At 38.7% G+C, this 20,896-nt stretch overlaps 2 protein-coding genes across 2 annotated transcripts; both read right to left on the bottom strand.

The window, feature by feature from the left end:
• Nucleotides 1–471: 471 nt before the first annotated feature.
• Nucleotides 472–1,437, bottom strand: LOC131836729 (olfactory receptor 52N4-like). Its single transcript, XM_059182469.1, has one exon. The coding sequence runs from the start codon at nt 1,435–1,437 to the stop codon at nt 472–474; it is 966 nt and encodes a 321-aa protein (XP_059038452.1).
• Nucleotides 1,438–16,713: 15,276 nt separating this feature from the next.
• On the bottom strand, nt 16,714–17,703 carry LOC131821511 (olfactory receptor 52P1). The gene has a single exon (XM_059157663.1). It carries the CDS (start codon nt 17,701–17,703, stop codon nt 16,714–16,716), a length of 990 nt encoding a protein of 329 aa, XP_059013646.1.
• Between the last annotated feature and the right edge of the window lie 3,193 nt (nt 17,704–20,896).

Below are 20,896 nucleotides of genomic sequence, written 5' to 3'. Positions count from 1 at the left end.
ATATTATTGAGTCCTGGAGATAAAGTTACACAGAAAACCTGGAGGTAAAAAACTCATATGGAGGGAGATGTGGCATGAAAAATTACATTGGTATTCTGCAGAAAATTTAATGGGAATGAACTACTCATCATGCTTACCTGGAAAAAGCATATACCTATTCTTGGAAATTTTTCTGCCTAAACAGACAAAGAGAAGCATTCTTTTATTTATTTTTTTTATTTTTATTTATTATTTTTTAAAGATTTTATTTATTTATTTGACAGAGAGAAATCACAAGTAGATGGAGAGGCAGGCAGAGAGAGAGAGAGAGGGAAGCAGGCTCCCTGCCGAGCAGAGAGCCCGATGCGGGACTCGATCCCAGGACCCTGAGATCATGACCTGAGCCAAAGGCAGCGGCTTAACCCACTGAGCCACCCAGGCGCCCGAGAAGCATTCTTTTACTTCACATCCCAACCCAGGCAAAAATCCCTTTCATTTGCTCTGGGACTTGACATCCTTAGAACCTGAAGTGATCCTTATGACACAGTCTCGTATCTGCTTGGTTTTCACCCCATAGACAATAGGGTTCACAGTGGGAGGCAAGAGCAGATAAATATTGGCCACAATGATGTGGCAAGATGGAGGGATTGTGTGGCCCCCAAAGCGGTGGGAAAAGAAGGAGAAGAAAGCTGGACTGTAGGAAAAAACAATGGCACAGATGTGAGCAGTGCAGGTGCTGAAGGCCTTCTGTCGAGCATCTGCTGAAGAGAGGCTGATCACTGCCTGGAGGATCATGGTGTAGGAGACTGTGATGCACAGGATGTCAAAGCCCCCAATCAGGAGGGCAACCGTCAGACCATAAATGACATTGACCTTGATATTCCCACAGGATAATTTGGCTACAGACATGTGGTCACAGTAGGTGTGGGGAATTATATTCCCTCTGCAGTAGGGCAGGTGCTTGGTGAGGACAGTGAAGGGAATGATGAGCAACACTCCTCTGAGAAAGGTAGAAAGCCCAGCCTTTGCAATAACAGAATTGGTGAGAAAAGTAGAGTAGTGCAAAGGGTAACAGATAGCCACATAGCGGTCCAGGGCCATAAGCATGAGCACCCCAGACTCCATCCCTGTGAAGGTATGGACAAAAAACATCTGGACCAGACATCCATCAAAGCTGATTTCCTTGAAATGGAACCAGAAGATGCAGAGAGCTTTAGGAATTGTACTAGAGCATATAAAAAGGTCAGTTAGGGAAAGCATAGCTAAAAAATAGTACATCGGCCTGTGCAGGGAGTCCTCATAGAGGATGAGGTAGAGGAGCCCACAATTCCCTACCACAGCCACAGCATACATGGTGCAGAATGGGAAGGAAATCCACATGTGCATGTCCTCCAGTCCTGGGATCCCATTAAGGATGAATGAGGCTGGAGTCAGGTCTGTTTGGTTTAGCATTAACATCATCAAGCTAGGATGATCATTAATCATCTTAGAGAATTTGTGGGTCCTCCTAGATAGAGATAAAAGAGAAAATGTCTTGGTCATAGTCACTGTCTTAATTTCTTTTGCCCTTTTTCTTCAAGGTACATTTCAATGGCCAAAAAAAAAAAAAAAAACAATTTTTTTCTGATTTCCAGGGAATTTAAGCATAAATTTTGTTTAAACCAAATAGATTATTTTATATGTGTATTTTTTATTCTTTCATTTATCAATGTAGACAACAAATTCTTTTTAGTGCTTAATACTCACCTAGTTCTTTAATAGATAAATGGTGTCCATTTATAAAAGACAAAGTTGGTTATTATTTTTCTGAAGCTATTTTTATTAAACAATATTATTTAAATATTAATAACTATACACATATTCCAGAAAAACAAACATGAAAAACCATAGAACTTTAAATAAATCATATCTTAAGAAAAAAATATAGTAATGTCTTTTGCATGTGGGCTTTAGGAAGTTGAAGATAGGGCTAAAAATAGGAGCCAATCATGACACACTTCATCAATCTCTGAATAGCAGGATTCTTCTAAGGAAATAATAGCCTGAGATAGGGACATCATGTTTCTCAGATAGCATACTGACAAGTACCTCTGTGAGAATATTTTAAAAATATTAAAATATCATTTAATTACTATTATTTGGAAAACACAAAAGGAACCTCTAAAAATAAAAATAATGTAAAAGCATAAATCACCATAAAAATATTAAATAAAATGGTATCAATAAAACAGAAAAGCCAAAGGATTCCTAAATAAATCAATAAAATGTTAAACTGACAAAAGGCAGAAAAAATACACTGATTGGGTTATTAGGATAAATTATGTAAATGGCCCTATATAAGTAGAAATAAATCTGTTAATTTTATAAAAATGTATGTATGGTATAGAGGTCCATATCATAAAGAAAACCAAAGAAAAAAGTTAAATAATATACAATCCTCAGAGAAAACACACATAAAATTTGGAGCAGACATATTAATATCAGATGAAGTAGAAATTAGAGAAAAAAAAATTGGGCCAGAATTTTTTTTTTTTTTTGAGAAATTCTAGGTAAATGTTATAGGATGACTAAAGCTGATTAAATTAAATTAAAGTTGATTGTTTTAGCAATGATAATTCTACTCTATCTTTGATAATATGTTGATAACCTAAATCATGAGAAACACAGAAATCTTCTTATGTAACTTGTTAGTATACAGTAGGTATTTACATTAAGACCTTCCAAATTGACACTAAAATCTCATGAAAGCTCCCATTTTCAAATTATTGCCAATGATTTGATTTTAAGCTAACATATCTGACTTGTTATTAATCTTCAATTTAGACAAATCATCAAAATATGGTAGTCTGGATTATGTGGAGAGGAGGACATCTAGTGAGATGCCTAAATTATAACCATTACCGCTATTTCTGTTTCTGTAACTTCGCTTGCTAACCCATGAGGAGATGGAAAAATACCAGCAGACTTTCTATAGACACTCTGTAACCACACATCCCCCTCCCAGAATTGAACCTGACAGAATGGCTGCCCCCGGACCCCGCCCCCGGACCCCTCCCCCGGCTCTGGGCCAAGAGATAACAGCCATCTGACGCCAGAGAAACCCCCACCCAGAATTGGATGTAACAGAATGACTGCTCCCGGACCCTCCATCTGGCTCTGGGCTGAGAAATAACAACCATCTGGTGCCCCGTGGCTTGACAGGAAGACCCTGGTCAATCCTGAGGTGACACATACCCTAGCGGCGCCAACTCAGCAGTTTGAAGAATGACCCTTTGTCTGAAGAGCCCTTTGCCTTAACCAATAATCCATTCCCAGCCTTTTCCAGCTCTGTAGCGCGCCAGCCATATTATAGAGTTCCTTTTTGATTTTCCCGCGGTATGTGGCAATTTGTTTCAAGATACTATGATGTATGCTAAGTCCCTGCCTCCCCAAAAATAGTGTATAAAAAGTGTTGTGATCCTGAGCTTGGGACCTCTTAGCGTCACCGGCAACGAGTGCGCGGAGGTCCGGGTTCGAACTCATAATAAACGACCCTTGCTGTTTGGCTTTGACTCTGGACTCTGGGGGTCGTCTTTGAGGGGTCTCAAAATTTGGGCACAATACTAGGTCCCCTGTAGGACCAAAACTGCAACCCTGAGTTCATCAGTGTTTTGTTATTTTTTAAGATTTTATTTTTTTATTTGACAGAAAGAGAGATCACAAGTAGGCAGAGAGGCAGGCAGAGAGAGAGGGGGAAGCAGGCTTCCTGCTGGCAGAGAGCCCGATGTGGGGCTGGATCCCAGGACACTGAGATCATGGCATGAGCCAAAGGCAGAAGCTTTAACCCACTGAGCCACCAAGGCACCCCTCTTCAGTGTTTTAAATACACTTAAAAATTGTTTGCAAATAAGTTTACAACATTACACACACCAAAGAACTGTCACATATCATTTACAAAAATATAAATTTAAATATATAGCACAGATAAATATATTACAATTATAGGAATATAAACCTTAGAGGTCATGTTTTAAAAGAACTTCTAGCACTTCTGTACTATTATTCTCTCTTTAAAAAAAATACATTTAGTCTGTTAATTATAAACTTTTCCCTGTTATGATCACCTTTGTCCCTCAGTTTGTAACTCCCTGTGTTCTAAATATTTACTCACATTTGCAGCTTCATCTTTAATGTAAGCCAATCTTGACAGTTTGGACAATGCCTAATTCTAGGTCTTAATATTTCCCGTGTAGTACCTACTATAAAATAATCTTCTGTATGCTCTTTTTTTTTCATAAAGATTACTTTAATCATTTAGGAATGGCTTTATTCTTACAATAATTTTTAGGTTCTGTACAGATTCAATTCATTTGACAAATGCCCTGCTAGTGATAGAAGTTTAAATCAAAGTGACACAATATTAATCACAAATTTAATCTGTTCTTTAAAAAATTTTAAATTATTTCCCACAGTCTAATTCAATATATCTTTCTGGAGAAATTTACTGATATTCTGTTCCAGGTGTAGAGTTAGTGTTTCTGAATATTGCTACATCTCTCCCATCTTTCATAAAGTACAGCCTTATATACCACTCACTATCAATCCTCATTTCCAAAATCTATTGGCAGTGATCTGTTCCTCATATCCACACCCCACCTTGTGAGCTGGTTTCAGCCTGTGGATAACCAGCGTTGTAGTTGGACTGGTCCTTGTGATTCTTGTGATGACTGCAAGCTGCCTTCAGCAGAAACCATCAGAAAACTTTGAAAGAGAAAAAGGTTTATTACTTATGAGTCCTGGAAATCATATGGCAAATGGGACCACACAGAGAAGTGAAGACAGGGGAGTGTGTGGGGGCCTGTGGTTCTGCTTTTATTGAGCTTGAGGGTGGAGCCTAGGATATCTCAGGATCACTCTTTATATAAGTGAATTTAAAATGTAAGAATGGGAATTTAAAGCACAGCAAGAAAAAGAAACCAAATGGTCAATTATCAGAATCACCAGAGATCTGTAAAACAAAGGAAGTGTGGGTATTATCTAGTTAGCTCTGTGGCTGGTAATGTGTTGTTTATCTAAGAGCATCCTGGAAACAGGTGCCTGTCTGAAATGGATACCTAGGCAATCAAAACTTAAATCAGGCACTTGCATTACAAAGACCAACTGTCAGGAATCGTACTACCTCCTCCCACTAAACCATTCTGAATTCTTATGACATGACAATAGGTTCCTCCTGGTAAGTAAAGCCACATAATATGTATTGACCTAAAATATATTTTGGTGTAAGGAAGGATCTCCAGAGTTTAACTCAAGTAAAATCAGACACTTAAAGAAAAAAGGGAAGGCAGGTAGGCAGCAAGAGAAATTTGAATATGGACTCTCAAGACCTAGGATTGTTCTTTATGTATTTCCCATTACTCCCTGACATGGGATTGGTCCATTCTTAGTTTCCATCACTCCCAATGCACATATTCCTATTCAGTTCTTTATATAGATATAAAGATTATGAACATTATGAACATCTAAATGGATTTTTTAATGCCAAAAGTGGGGAATAAATATTTCCAACAGCCCCTGCATCATTGTCTTACATCACTTTCTGACTTAAGCCTAGGTAAATAGATTAAAACATTTACATTCGTGGGGTGGAAAAAAGCCGTTAGTACCAACCTTAAATCCTTCTTCTTCTTTACCTCTATGTCTAATATAGAAATTATCTTGTCACTGAACCCTATATTGTTCTAGTTAAGTACCTTAGTTTGGGGAAGGAAAAACAAGGAGATAAAATATATCTGGTCCAATTTTTCAGGAATTTGGTTGTCTGAACATCACAGTCTCCGTGCAAGTTCTTAACTTCTTGATATGAAGACTGTTGACCTGAGTCTGATAGGAAATGTTATATACCTCAAAATATCCTGAGGGAACATTTCAAAGCTTCAGAGATATAAGCTGGTATTGAAATCAAGCTAACCTCCAGGGTCCCATATGGTGATTGACAAATACCTAAATATGTATTTGTATATATATATGAATTTATATGTGCATATATATGTATGCATATTATATATGTATATAGATAGATAGATATGTGAATATATATGTGTGTGTGCACAAGTAGATAGATACCTGGATATAGATCAGAAATGAGATATTTTAATAGAACCTAATGACTTCATTACCCCAGAAGTTTGGCTCCTTTCTCTATGAAGTTTTGCAAAAACCCCAAGGGAACCAAGTTGGATATTATGTGAATTATGTGAGTGATTTACTCACATTTTCATTAAATTACTCTTATAAAATTACCTTTTAAGATATATTTGTTTGTCTCTCCATTGAAGTAACATTCATCAGTATATATTTTTAAATTTATTAACATGGATATATACCCAGGTATTGCTTTAATAAAAATGGAGTATTATATTATTACACATATATAGTTGTTTTTAAAATTAAGAATGGATACTAGCGGGGGGAGACAAGATGGCGAGGAAGTAGGAGGAGGCGCCTTTTCAACTTGTACCCCAAAGTGAGCTGATTACCTACCAAAGAACTCCGATCACCCATGAAATCAGCCTGAGATCAGAATTATGCATGTCTGGATCTCTACAGGGGGAGAAGACACCAGTGGGCAGGTAAAGTGGAGTGGGAATGGTGACTGATATCAGAAGATAAACAAAAGGGGGAGGGAGCCACCAGAGGCAACCAGTTGGAAAGTAATAACCCAATATGAGCGAGAGTGCCCTGCATCTGGGGACCAGCATTAACTTGGAGACTGATTGAAAGCACTCCGAAAGAGCAAAGGATCAAGGGGGTGGGGGGTATGGGAGTATCGGGATGGCTAGGTACAGGGGCTTAAGTCCCTGGTCCCAGGACAGTCTGCCCAGCGCTGAAGCAGAGAGAGTTCGGCGGAGAAACCAGCTCTTGGTCCCTAAGCCAACAGCACACCTGAGAACACGTGGGGTCCATTTCCTGTGAGGGGATGGGAGCCACACCGGGCAGAAGAACGTGAGAGCCCTGCTACAGAGCCTGAGATACTCCCCTGAGAGAGGTATAAAGGCCCAGCCGGTGCCCTTTGATACGTGCCATTGTTTCAGAGCCTGCACCAAACTCCCCCCCCCCCCCAAAGAGAGGTGCGCGAAAGCCCATCCTGGTGCTCTCGGACCGGCGCCCCATTCTCAGAGCCTGAGACCCATGGAGGAACCTCAGCCTCCCCTGAAATTGGTGCGTGCAAGCCGGGCACTCTTAGACCCAGAAAGACCAGGCACTCCCAACCCCAGGCCAGCGGGAAAATCTCAGTGTGCAATTGCTGCTTGGAACCTCTCTGGCGGTCTAGAGCTGCCCAGAGAGCTACCACTGCCTTGGCTTTGGGTACAAGCAAAAGATCCTGCGCCCCCCAGGGACTGCGACTTGAAACCTGCTCTGCCAGCGGCCAAGGGGTAACTTATTTAGGCTCTGCAGCCAGAATGAGGCTTCCCTCTGAGAGGGAGATCAGAGTGCGGTTTGTTTTCCTTTAAAACTACAAAAACCATCAAAAGCGGTCAAAGTGAGAAAAAAAAAAAAAAGTGAACAAACATTAAAAACCACCAGAGAACAAAAGCCTGAAAAAAAAAAAAAAAAAACAGTTTCCTCAGAGCCCACCCCCTTGAGGGGGGCAGGTGGACTTAAGTCAGGGAACATCATTGACTGAAAACCCTTGTGGCAGGCCCCTCCCCCAGAAAACAAACCAAGAAAAAAAAAAAAAAAGAGGGAAAAAAAAGACTACAAGAGAACAACCACTACTTCATAGGAAAACTTTTATTTTTGACTCATTCTCACTATTTTTAACCTAATAACCATCACAACGAGCTGTCCAGTACATCAAATTCCGTAATAACCTTCTAACCTGAACTTTTTGATACATACACCTAGGTTTTCTTTTCCATTTCTATTTTTTGAATCCCTTCTTTTTTTTTTTTAAAGATTTTATTTATTTATTTGATAGAGAGAAATCACAAGTAGATGGAGAGGCAGACAGAGAGAGAGAGGGGAAGCAGGCTCCCTGCTGAGCAGAGAGCCCGATGCGGGACTCGACCCCAGGACCCTGAGATCATGACCTGAGCCGAAGGCAGCGGCTTAACCCACTGAGCCACCCAGGTGCCCTAATCCTTTCTTTTTTTAATTTTAGTTTAGTTTAGTCTAGTTTATTCCTTTTTATTTTTATCTTCTAATATTCATATAGAGTTAAACTTCAAAGTAATCCCCTTTCCCCAATCAATACTATCCCTAGAGGTAAACTAATTATTAATCTCCCTTTATCTTAGGAAAGTTGAGTCCTTTAACAAAGATATCAAGATAAATCCAGGAAGAATCAAAACAACCTTCCTCACACACACTGAGAATTTATAACCACTCTCCCATCTTTTTCTTCCACAAGTGTTTCTGTGTTTTTGTGTTTGTCCTGATAGTATATAAATCTTACACTTGGGGTTCTTTTTGACGAGGTTCTTCCTTTATTTGCATATATATTTTTTTCTCTTGTCATATACTTTTATCAGTCTTTTTGTTTGTCTGTTTTTGTTTGTCTACTTCATAAATCTTACCTTGGGGCCCATTTGGGCTGAACCTTCTCTTTCATATTCCCTTTCTTTCCTGTCTCTCTCTCTCTCTCTTTTTTTTTCTTTTTCTTTTCTTTTGTCTCTCGTTTGGGTGGGTAATCCTGATTGCTCAGAAGTGTTCCAGGGTGCACCTTGACTGCACCATGGTTAATACATCCAGCTACATCTGTTCAGTCATCTCCCACCAAAATGACTAGGAGGAGGAATGCCCAACAGAAGAAAAATACAGAGGATGAACCTTCTGCAACAGACCTAACGGCTATCAACATAGACAATATGTCGGAAAGAGAATTCAGGCTAACAATTATACAGGCAATAGCTAGGTTGGAGAAAGCCACGGATGATCAAACAGAATTGATTAGGGCCAAGCTGAGAGTGACCAGACAGGATGTTCACAATGTTAGGGTGGAGCTTAAAGCTACCAGGGAGGGGGTTCACAATGCTCTCAATGAGTTCAAATCTAATCTAAACTCTCTCAAAGCTAGGGTAACTGAGACAGAAGATAGAATTAGTGATCTGGAGGACAAACAGATAGAGAGAAAGGATCAGGAGGAATCCTGGAACAAACAGCTTGGAAACCACGAAACAGAATCAGGGAAATAAATGATGCCATGAAGCGTTCCAACGTCAGAATTATTGGAATCCCTGAAGGGGAGGAGAAAGAAAGAAGTCTAGAAAATATAGTGGAACAAGTTCTTCATTAAAATTTTCCAATCTCACAAATGGAACCAGCATTCATGTACTAGAGGCTGAACAGTCTCCACCCAAGATTATACATTCCAAAAAAACATCACGACTCCTTATAGTCAAATTGAGGAATTATAATTGTAGGTATAATCTCTTGAAAGCCGCTAGGGCCAAGAGGCTCCTTACTTACAGAGGAAAGCCCATCAGAATAACATCAGACCTGTCTACAGAGACCTGGCAAGCCAGAAAAGGCTGGCAAGATATATTCAGGGCACTAAGTTAGAAGAACATGCAGCCAAGAATACTTTATCCAGCAAGACTGACATTCAAAATGCATGGAGAGATAAAGAGTTTTCAAGACCGGCAAGGCTTAAAAGACTATGCAAGCACCAAGCCGACACTGCAGGAAATATTAAGGGGGGTTCTATAAAAGAGAAAAAATCCTAAGAATAGCATTGAACAGAAATATAGAGACAATCTACAGAAAGAAAGACTTCAAAGGTAACTCGATGTCAATAAAAACGTATCTATCAATAATCACTCTCAATGTGAATGGCCTAAATGCGCCCATAAAATGGCACAGGGTTGCAGATTGGATAAAATGACAGGACCCATCCATATGTTGTCTACAACAGACCCATTTCAAACCTAAAGATACACCCAAACTGAAAGTGAAGGGATGGAGAAGTATTTTTTATGCCAATGGGTCTCAAAAGCAGGTTGGGGTAGCTATTCTCATATCAGATAAATTAGATTTTAAAGTAAAGACTATAGTCAGAGATACAGAAGGACACTGCATAATCCTTAAAGGGACTATCCACCAAGATGATCTAACAATTGTAAATATCTATGCCCCCAATATGGGAGCAGCCAATTACATAAAAAAAAATGTTAATCAAGATAAAGAGTCATTGATATGAATACACTAATCGTAGGAGATCTTAACACGCCTCTCTCAGAAATAGACAGATCATCGAAGCAGAAAATCAATAAGGAAACAAGAGCATTGAATGACACATTGGAACAAATGGACCTCATAGATATATACAGAACATTCCACCCTAAAACAACAGAATACTCATTCTTCTCAAGTGCACATGGAACCTTCTCAAGAATAGATCACATACTGGGTCACAAATCAGGACTCAACCAATACCAAAAGACTGAGATTATTCCCTGTATATTCTCAGATCACAATGCTTTGGAACTGGAGCTTAATCACAAGGAAAAGTTCAGAAGGAACTCTAACACCTGGAAGCTAAAGGCCACCTTGCTTAAGAATGCTTGGATCAACCAGGAGATCAATTAAGAACTGAAACAATTCATGGAAACCAATGAGAATGAAACACTTCGGTCCAAAACCTATGGGATACAGCAAAGGTACTCCTAAGGGGGAAATACATAGCCATCCAAGCCTCCCTCAAAAAAATTGAAAAATCCAGAACACAGCAGCTTTCTCTACACCTTAAAGAACTGGAAAATCAACAACAAATCAAACCAACTCCACACATAAGAAGGGAAATCATCAAGATTAGAGCTAAGATCAATAAGATAGAAACCAAAGATACAGTAGAACATATCAATGAAACTAGAAGTCGGTTTTTTGAAAGAAACAATAAGATTGATAAGCCACTGGCCACACTAATCCAAAAGAAAAGAGAGAAAGCCCAAATTCATAAAATTATGAATGAAAAGGGAGAGATCACAACTAACAGCAAGGAAGTAGAAACAATCATCAGAAGTTATTATCAGGGGCGCCTGGGTGGCTCAGTAGGTTAAAGCCTCTGCCTTCAGCTCAGGTCATGATCCCAGGGTCCTGGGATCAAGCCCCGCATCGGGCTCTCTGCTCAGCAGGGAGCCTGCTTCCTCCTCTTTCTCTGCTTGCCTCTCTGCCTACTTGTAATCTCTGTCTGTCCAATAAATAATAAATGAAATCTTTAAAAAAAAAAAAGAAGTTATTATCAACAGTTATATGCCAATAAGCTTAGCAACCTTGATGAAATGGATGCATTCCTGGAAAACTATAAACTCCCAAAATTGAACAGGACAAAATCAACAACCTGAATAGACTGATATCTAGTAACGAGATTGAAGCAGTGATCAAAAACCTCCCAAAAAACAAGAGCCCAGGACCTGATGGATTCCCTGGGGCATTCTACCAAACTTTCAAAGAAGAAATAACACCTATTCTCCTGAAGCTGTTTCAAAAAATTGAAGCAGAAGGAAAACTTCCAGACTCTTTCTATGAAGCCAGTATAACCCTGATCCCCAAATCAGGCAAAGACTCTACCAAAAAGGAGAGTTTCAGACCAATATCACTGATGAATATGGATGCTAAGATTTTCAACAAGATCCTAGTCAACAGGATCCAATAGCACATTAAAAAGATTATCCACCAGGACCAGGTGGGATTCATCCCTGGGTTACAAGGATGGTTCAACATTCGCAAATCAATCAAAGTGATAGGACAAATTAATATGAGAAGAGAGAAGAACCACATGATCCTCTCAATTGATGCAGAAAAAGCATTTGACAAAATCCAGCATCCGTTCCTGATTAAAACACTTCAAAGTATAGGGATAGAGGGAACATTCCTGAACTTCATCAAATCTATCTATGAAAGACCCACAGCAAATATCATCCTCAATGGGAAAAAGCTTGCAGCCTTCCTGTTGAGATCAGGAACAAGACAAGGATGCCCACTTTCACCACTCTTGTTCAACATAGTATTAGAAGTCTTAGCAACAGCAATCAGACAACAAAGAGAAATAAAAGGTATCCAAATTGGCAATGAAGAAGTCAAACTCTCTCTCTTCACAGATGACATGATTCTTTATATGGAAAACCCAAAAGACTCCACCCCCAAACTACTAGAACTCATACAGCAATTCAGCAACGTAGCAGGATACAAAGTCAATGTGCAGAAATCAGTGGCTTTCTTATACACTAACAATGAAAATACAGAAAGGGAAATTAGAGAATCGATTCCATTTACTATAGCACCAAGAACGATAAGATACCTGGGAATAAACCTAACCAAAGAGGTAAAAGGATCTGTACTTGAGGGAACAGAACACTCATGAAGGAAATTGAAGACGACACAAAAAGATGGAAGACCATTCCATGCTCTTGGATTGGAAGAATAAACATTGTTAAAATGTCTATACTGCATAGAGCAAGCTATACTTTTAATGCCATTCGGATCAAAATTCCACCAGTATTCTTCAAAAAGCTGGGGCAAATAATCCAGAAATTTTTATGGAATCCCGAAGAGACCCCGAATCGCTAAGGAAATGTTGAAAAACAAAAATAAAACTGGGGGCATCACGTTACCTGATTTCAAGCTTTATTACAAAGCTGTGATCACCAAGACAGCATGGTACTGACATAAAAACAGACACATAGACCAGTGGAACAGAGTAGACAGCCCAGGTATGGACCCTCAATTCTATGGTCAATTAATCTTCGACAAAACAGGAAAAAATATACAGTGGAAAAAAGACAGTCTCTTCAATAAATGGTGCTGGGTAAACTGGACAGAAGAATGAAACTCGACCATTCTCTTACACTGTACACAAAGATAAACTCAAAATGGATAAAAGACCTCAACATGAGACAGGAATCCATCAGAATCATAGAGGAAAACATAGGCAGTAATCTCTTCGATATCAGCCACAGCAACTTCTTTCAAGATATTTTTCCAAAGGCAAAGGAAACAAAAGCGAAAATTAACTTTTGGGACTTCATCAAAATCAAAAGCTTCTGCACAGCAAAGGAAACAGTCAAAAAAACAAAGAGGCAACCTACGGAATGGGAGAAGATATTTGCAAATGACAGTACAGACAAAAAGTTGATATCCAGGATCTATAATGAACTCCTCAAACTCAATGCACACAAAACAGACAATCATATCAAAAAATGGGCAGAAGATATGAACAGACACTTTTCCAATGAAGACATACAAATGGCTATCAGACACATGAAAAAATGTTCATCATCACTAGCCCTCAGGGAGATTCAAATTAAAACCACATTGAGATATCACCTTACACCAGTTAGAATGGCCAAAATTAACAAGACAGGAAACAAAATGTGTTGGAGGGGATGTGGAGAAAGGGGAACCCTCTTCCACTGTTGGTGGGAATGCAGGTTGGTGCAGCCTCTTTGGAGAACAGTGTGGAGATTCCTCAAGAAATTAAAAATAGAACTTCCCTATGACCCTGCAATTGCACTCCTGGGTATTTACCCCAAAGATACAGATGTCGTGAAAAGAAGGGCCATCTATACCCCAATGTTTATAGCAGCAATGGCCACAGTCGCTAAACTATGGAAAGAACCAAGATGCCCTTCAACGGACAAATGGATAAGGAAAATGTGGTCCATATACACTATGGAGTATTATGCCTCCATCAGAAAGGATGAATACCCAACTTTTCTAGGAACATGGACGGGACTCGAAGAGATTATGCTGAGTGAAATAAGTTAAGGAGAGAGAGTCAATTATCCTATGGTTTCACTTATTTGTGGAGCATAACAAATAGCATGGAGGACATGGAGAGTTAGAGAGGAGAAGGGAGTTGGGGGAAATTGGAAGGGAAGGTGAATCATGAGGGACTATGGACTCTGAAAAACAACCTGAGTGGTTTGAAGTGGCAGGGGGTGTGGGAGGTTAGGGTACCAGGTGGTGGGTATTATAGAGGGCACAGACTGCATGGAGCACTGGGTGTGCTGATAAATAATGAATACTGCTATGCTGAAAATAAATAAATTTAATTTTAAAAAAACCAAAAAACTATGCATTGAATATATTATTAAAAAATCTTCAAGTAACTTCTTAAAAAAAAAGAATGGATACTAGCATATTAAATGTTTTTCAAAAGAAGGTTTTTAAGACTCTAAAATATTTTTAAATAACTGTACAGGATTTAGTTATTTTTTCTATCATTTGATATCCAGGGCTTTTTTATTTAATAAAAATACTAAAATAAATATAGTTGCTCATAAATCATCTATGACACTCTATTATTATTTATTTAAATCACATAGGGTTTTCATTCTGTCATGCCAAGGACAACTTTATGTTCACGACTTTTACACTTATTTTATTGAAGAAATGGATATGTCGATGACATTTGCATTTATAGATGCTGACTAGCTAAAGATACTGACTTTTATTTTTTTTAATTTCTAGCCTCATTGCCCTCAGTCTTGAATTTTTTAAATTATTTCTTCCTTATGGACCTCACTGAAGCTTCCTTTTTAACCTAATATAATTTCTTTGAGAACAAGGAGGAAAACATTATTGAAATGGAAGAAAAGCTAGGATTGGGTGGTATGACAGATGTCACAGAGGAGAGATTCTGGAGAAGGATGTATGGTTAATAATACAATGTGTTGTAAGGAAGTCTGGTTAGAAAAGATTACCTGTGGCTTTGGTGGCCAATGTTTCAATGGAAACTTTAACTTATGGTGAAATCAGATTATAATGTAGGAAGGGATTGGAGACAAGGAAACAGAAGTAATTGAATCCAAAAGTATTTTTCAGAAACTTGCATAAAAAAGGTCAAAAGAAATTTTGTTGTTGGATCAATGTGCATATAAATTTAAACACTTGTGGAAATAGGAACTAGAAGAAGTGAGTGATGTTCTGAGCTCCCTAGAGTATATTTTATGAAGCTTGCTTGATCAGAAAAAAAATAATTAATAATAAATATGTACAGTAATAAAGGAGGAAAAAATGCCTATATATGTCAAAAGTTAACATGAGGATTAGAATTTGAGGTGTATACTTCTCATAGTGTCATTTTTCTTTACAGAATAGAAATGAATGGACTCTGGCAACCATGAGGGGAAGGGGTATATAAGAAAATTGAAAATGAAAACAATCTGAGGGGTTTGAAGTAGCGGGGGGGGTGGGAGGTTGGGGTACCAGGTTTTATAGAGGGCACAGATTGCATGGAGCACTGGATGTGGTGAAAAAATAACAAATATTGTTATGCTGAAAATAAATTAATTAATTAAAAAAAAAGAAATTTGAAAATGATAAACATTAACTATTTCAAACCATGCAACAGGTAAAAGTATAGCTATGTAGCAACAGATTCCTACTTAATATCCAAAACTGTGAGCAAACAGTGTTTGGAGTCTGCATGTCTTTATATTTTTTCTTTAGAACTGCTCCACACTGAGTATAGGAACTCAAAACACAGAAGTATAGAAGTTTCCCAGAGTTGGGGTGTAGGATTTGTATGCTGGCAAGATTATAAGTTTGAAGTATAAAACTGAAAGTCAGCTGATAAACTATAGTATTTAGAATTGCCTAAATTCTTAAAAATCTTTTACGAATATCTCGATTCGAGGATTAGAATGAAAAATTAATTAAATCAGTACCACCCACAGTGACAATCCTCCTAGAGAACACGATACTGATTTTCTTTCCTTTGAAAAACAGACAATATTCAGCATATTTTATTGAATTGTAATATTTCAAAATTATTTATCCCCACCTCTGTGAAGTATCACAGTCAAAACATTCATATTCTTGGGAGGAAAGCTTTAAAAAGCTGGTCTTCGATGTTCAGCCCTCAGGACTGATACTCTTCAAGAGAGAAAGGGTCTATGAATTTCTAGCAGTGGGTTTTGTGTCTCCTTTCCCTGGCATTATGGGGTGACTCTCTTTTCCTTCTAAATAAATGGATGAATGCATGGCCTCATCTATTGGTTTGTGTAAGTGACTGTTCTTTGTAAGTTTAGAGATAGAAGTCAATGGCCTCTGGGAGGCCCTTGTAAGAATGTGTAAGAATATTTGGACATTGCTTTTCAGGGAATAATATCCAGGTCATCTGGAATTAAGTTCATTCCCTAGAGTGTAGAGACAAGAATATATCTATAGGATGAATATTCCAAATTTAGAAATAAAGGGCTATTCCTGACCTATCCTATACTCTCATCTGTAGATGTGTTATTATTTTGTACCAGAGGATTCTAGGTTTCAAACCTTAGCTCTCCCATTTGCTAATATTGTGGGTGTTGGTGATTCCTTCTCCTCTTTTGGTTTCAAGTGCTAATGGAGAAAATACAACCTTTATCCAAAAGCAGGTAAGTACCTGGCAGGTCTACTTTCTTTAACTTGTGGCTCTATGTCCTATCTCCTGCTCCTTGCAGATGATAACACAACAGCTATATTGTGAAGTATGAGTTTAGAAACCCATACCTGTTGGATTAGGAGAGTGTCAGAGAGTAAGGGAAGTTCTTATGACTACGCAGAGTCTCTTCTAACCTATACTTCCTGGGATGGAAGTTAAGGATGCTTAACTAATTTGACCTCCTCTGTGATTTATTATTCCTGGAAATAGTCTAGGAGGTACTATGGAGGACATTAGTGCAAGACTAAAATCTCTTTCCAGTCTCGAATACTGAGGATTATTTAATCTTGAAAATCTTCTTTTTTGGACTAAGTCCTTCCTATACCTCTTGATCACTCAGATACCTTGACCCCAGTTCCCTGTCCTCTTTGAAACACTCTCACAACCCTTTCCCGAATTTCTTTGGTCTTAACTCCATATACCATAGGATTAAGAGCAGGTGGAAAGAGCAGATAAACATTGGCCAAAAGAATGTGAATATGGAGTGGAACATGGTGGCCAAAGCGATGGGTAAAAAAAGAGAAGAGGGCTGGTGTATAAGAGATTAGGATGACACAAACATGAGAACCACAGGTCCCCAGGGCCTTGGACCGAGCTTCACGGGATGAAAGACGAAGGACAGCTCGTGCAATAAAAACATAGGAAAGACCAATGCAAAATAAGTCAACCCCTATGACCAACAGTGCTGCTGTCAGCCCATACACACGGTTAGGCCTGGTGTCTCCACATGCTAGTTTCACAACAGCCATGTGCTCACAGTATGTGTGGGGGATCACATGGCTTTGGCAGAAGCTCAAACGCCCAATGAGGAAGGGACATGGAAGCATGAGCATGGAGCCCCGCACCATAGCTACCACTCCAATTCGGGCAATGATAGTGTCAGTGAGGATAGTAGCATAGCGAAGTGGATGACAAATGGCCACATAGCGATCAAAGGCCATGGCGAGCAGCACAGTAGACTCCATCATGCAGAAGGCATGAATGAAGAACATCTGTGCCAGGCAGGCAGAGGCAGAGATGTGTCCGGATCCACACCAGAGGATGGCCAGGAGCTTGGGAACTGTGGAGAAGGAGGCAGCCAAGTCAATGGTTGAGAGCATGCATAAGAACAAGTACACAGGCTTGTGCAATGCTGGTTCAGTGGCAACAACAATCAGGATGGTGATGTTGCCCACAATTGTGGCTGTACCCAGGCAGCACACTGGGAGTGAGAACCACAAGTGAAATTGTTCCAGACCTGGGATGCCCAGGAGGAAGAAAACAGAAGGGTCCAGATTAGTATGATTAGGAGACTCCATGGACTGGACAAAGGCTCTGAGCATCTTCTCTGGTCAGAAACCCACACACAGTATCACACTACCTGAAGAGACAACACAGGACAGAGATGTGAATGAGCCTTGAATGACACTTACTAGATATAAGTGTTAGGCAAATGTTATCAACCGTAAATTAGGATAATAAAAATAAAATCCTTTAGAGTTGTTAAGAGAATTATATTGGTTAATATTTGTACAGACCTTTGAATAGTACTTTATACATAATACTTGTTAAATAAAATACATTAATGTGAAAAAAAGATTCAAACAGGCATTTAAAGAAATCAAAATTGTCTTCTAGCTAAAGTCTATTGTTGTCAAAGAAAGGTATGAACTTCATCCATTCTTCCCAGGAATATAACACACACACACACACACACACACACACACACACACTCAGTCACTCATACTCTTCTGAAGTACAGGAAAAGATATGGTGGGACTGTCAGTCCAAAACACAATCTGCCCACACAGTTCACTGGGTGGACCTGGATATTTTTCTTGTTTTTCAACCTAGAATGGATTCTGGTTTGGGACCCAGTACTTGGAAATTGTTTCCAATATTATTATCATGGCTGTTTCTATACCTTCCACTAACCAAGAGAAATTTTTACACATTCCTGATCAATCTACACTTGCGATTCTGTAAGATAATCCAACCACCTTCACACGTCTAGTTTCCACCTCCCAAGATGCTCAAGTAAACCCTTTTTGGACTTCATTCTATTTCTGAAACAGAAACTTCCAACTTCTTACAGTCCACTCTTGGGTTAACCCTTCATTCACATTCTGACTGGTTCTTGGTGATGTCAAAGAAAGGATGTAGCCAATTCCTCAATTTCACTCTTCCACCAATCACAAGAAGTGATTTTGTAACTAGTTTGACTCATGCCTAGATGGCGACGTCTCATCCTCAGTTGAAGTAAATCTTTTACTACTCTTTCTCCCACATTTCCCATACCTCCCCTCCCTAAGAGGATACAGCCTATTGTGGGGAGTACTTAAGTTGGAGAAACCATGCAGAACATTTGAAATCATGATAGTAATGAGATAAAAACAAAAATCTAGTCATTAAGATAAAAGATGAGAAAGCACTTTACCTAGAAGTTTTCGAAACAGGAATAAGAACTTTACTGCCCAGAAATTTGTTCTATGTATTCAACCACAAATATTTAATGTGAGCCTCCTCTTTAATGATCCCTATTCTAGAAACTATATAACCAGTACTGGAATAATCAATACCAAAAAAGCCACTGATTCCAGGATATTTGAGGAGTTAGAAAACAGTTATCACACGGGAATTGAGTCCTTGTTACAACTCTTTCTTGCTCCTATTGTGTATATGTCAGAAGAGAACAGAAGTAAACTCTCCTATTCCTTAATGGACCAGATACTGTAAGAGCATAGTTACTGGAGAAAAAAATCAGGGAAGTTTCATCTTCTGCACAGAAGATCCTTCATTACCATTTAGCTAGGTTTAAGAGAAAAAAAAAAAAAGAAAGAAAAAGAAAGAAAGAAAAAGAAACCACCAGATAAACCAAACCTGTTAGTAAACAAAATCAACTATTTGTTTTCAGAAATAAAGACTAACAGAAGGAGGGGAGGTTGGTGACAAATGCTATGCTAATCACAGCTCTGGGCCAATAAACCACATAACTTCCACAGAAGGGATATAAACATAGTTTTATGAGCAGGTTCATTCAAGAGTCTCATTGGTCACAGGGTTCTGTGAGCTTATGCCTAGAAGGGCCAAGATTGCAAAGATCTAAATTTCTGATCAATTTGACCAAGGGCCTTATCTTCCCTAAGGAAAAACATATCAAGGTGAAAGTTTGAGCTTATCTAAAAATATGACTATTGTTGATGTGATTTGTGTTATTTCTCCACCTAATATTAGGCAAGAATACTTTGAGACCTCATGCTTGTCTTGGCATATTCTTTGAAGAGGTAGGATATTTTGGAAGCAGGAACTTGGAGTTTTTAAAGCAGAAAGTTGTGGTGGTTAAAAAAAAAAGTGTAGACATTGGAATCTATGAAACTGGAAACAAATCCTTGTATTTGCCTCTTACTGTCAGTGCTGACTTGGACTAATTAATTTTCCTCTAAGATCCTATAAATTTTTGACCTTTTTTTAATAATAATAATAATAATAATAATAATAGTTTGTAAGGTTGATGAAAAACTTTAAAAGTACCTTGAAACAGTTTGTGGCCCATAGAAAATATCAATAAATGTCATTTACTATTATCATTGCCTTTATTTTCAGACAAAAATGATCTCCTATCCAATATAGAATCCTCACACTGTTTCCTAAGCCATCCAAATCTAGTCCTCGCATGAACATTTATGTCATGAGAACTGTTCAGTTGCAGAGCAAGCTTGCTGATAAAAGAAATGTTCTTTATAATTTTTTCTGTGTGCCCTGAGTTCACATGGCAATCATTAGGAGATTGGAAAATAGCTCCCCTGGCTGCTTTTGGCTAACCTGGACATACCCAGCACTGTTTTTTATGACACAGATTTGCTTGATGAGCTAATGTGGATTTTGGCTAAGCTGAATGGCTCAACATAGATAATGGAGCTGGAGTCAGATGCACAAGCAGCAAAGCCTTGCTCACCACACCACCCAGCAAACTTAGTTTTTGCCAGACATCCCTACAGTTTTCAATTGCCTCACAAATGCACTCATGCATAGCCAGAAGGCTTAACTTAATGATTCTTCAGTGAGGTTGTTTTCTGTGTGTTAGTTAGGTATCAGACTCTATGCTTTATGGATTTTTTTCTTGTAGAACCTGGACTGAACACAGGTTACCACATATCACTTGATTAGATTGACTCCTAAATGGCTGGATGTAAGTGAACATTACTTGCAGTTTTTGTGGTTTCTTTCTAAGGGATTCTAACTTTATGCACACCAACCCCTTCACAGGGCTCTGCACTCTTAATAACTCACCCAGGTTCATCATCGCCCCATCCAATTCACAGGAATGAGTCTGTAGTCTCACAGCATCTCTTGTATTAAATAGTTTATGATGTTGATAAATATGTATGACCATTGTTACTCACACTTAAATGTGAACCTGTCCCTCTGACTCAATCTCTAAACCAGTTTTCATTGTGACATTACAGCCAATGCTCTCAATAAGATAAAAATTTGAACGTCATAATTTGGGGAGAAAACTGGGGATAGAGAAGACTT

This window comes from Mustela lutreola, chromosome 1 (genome assembly GCF_030435805.1).
Source record: "Mustela lutreola isolate mMusLut2 chromosome 1, mMusLut2.pri, whole genome shotgun sequence".
Taxonomy (NCBI): domain Eukaryota; kingdom Metazoa; phylum Chordata; class Mammalia; order Carnivora; family Mustelidae; genus Mustela; species Mustela lutreola.
Note: the sequence above shows the minus strand (reverse complement) of the source record. Positions and strands in the feature narration are given on the sequence as shown.

Bases quoted from the DNA above. Each gene is read 5' to 3' on its own strand.
- LOC131836729 (XM_059182469.1), bottom strand. From the start codon at position 1,437: ATGTTAATGCTAAACCAAACAGACCTGACTCCAGCCTCATTCATCCTT.
- LOC131821511 (XM_059157663.1), bottom strand. From the start codon at position 17,703: ATGCTCAGAGCCTTTGTCCAGTCCATGGAGTCTCCTAATCATACTAAT.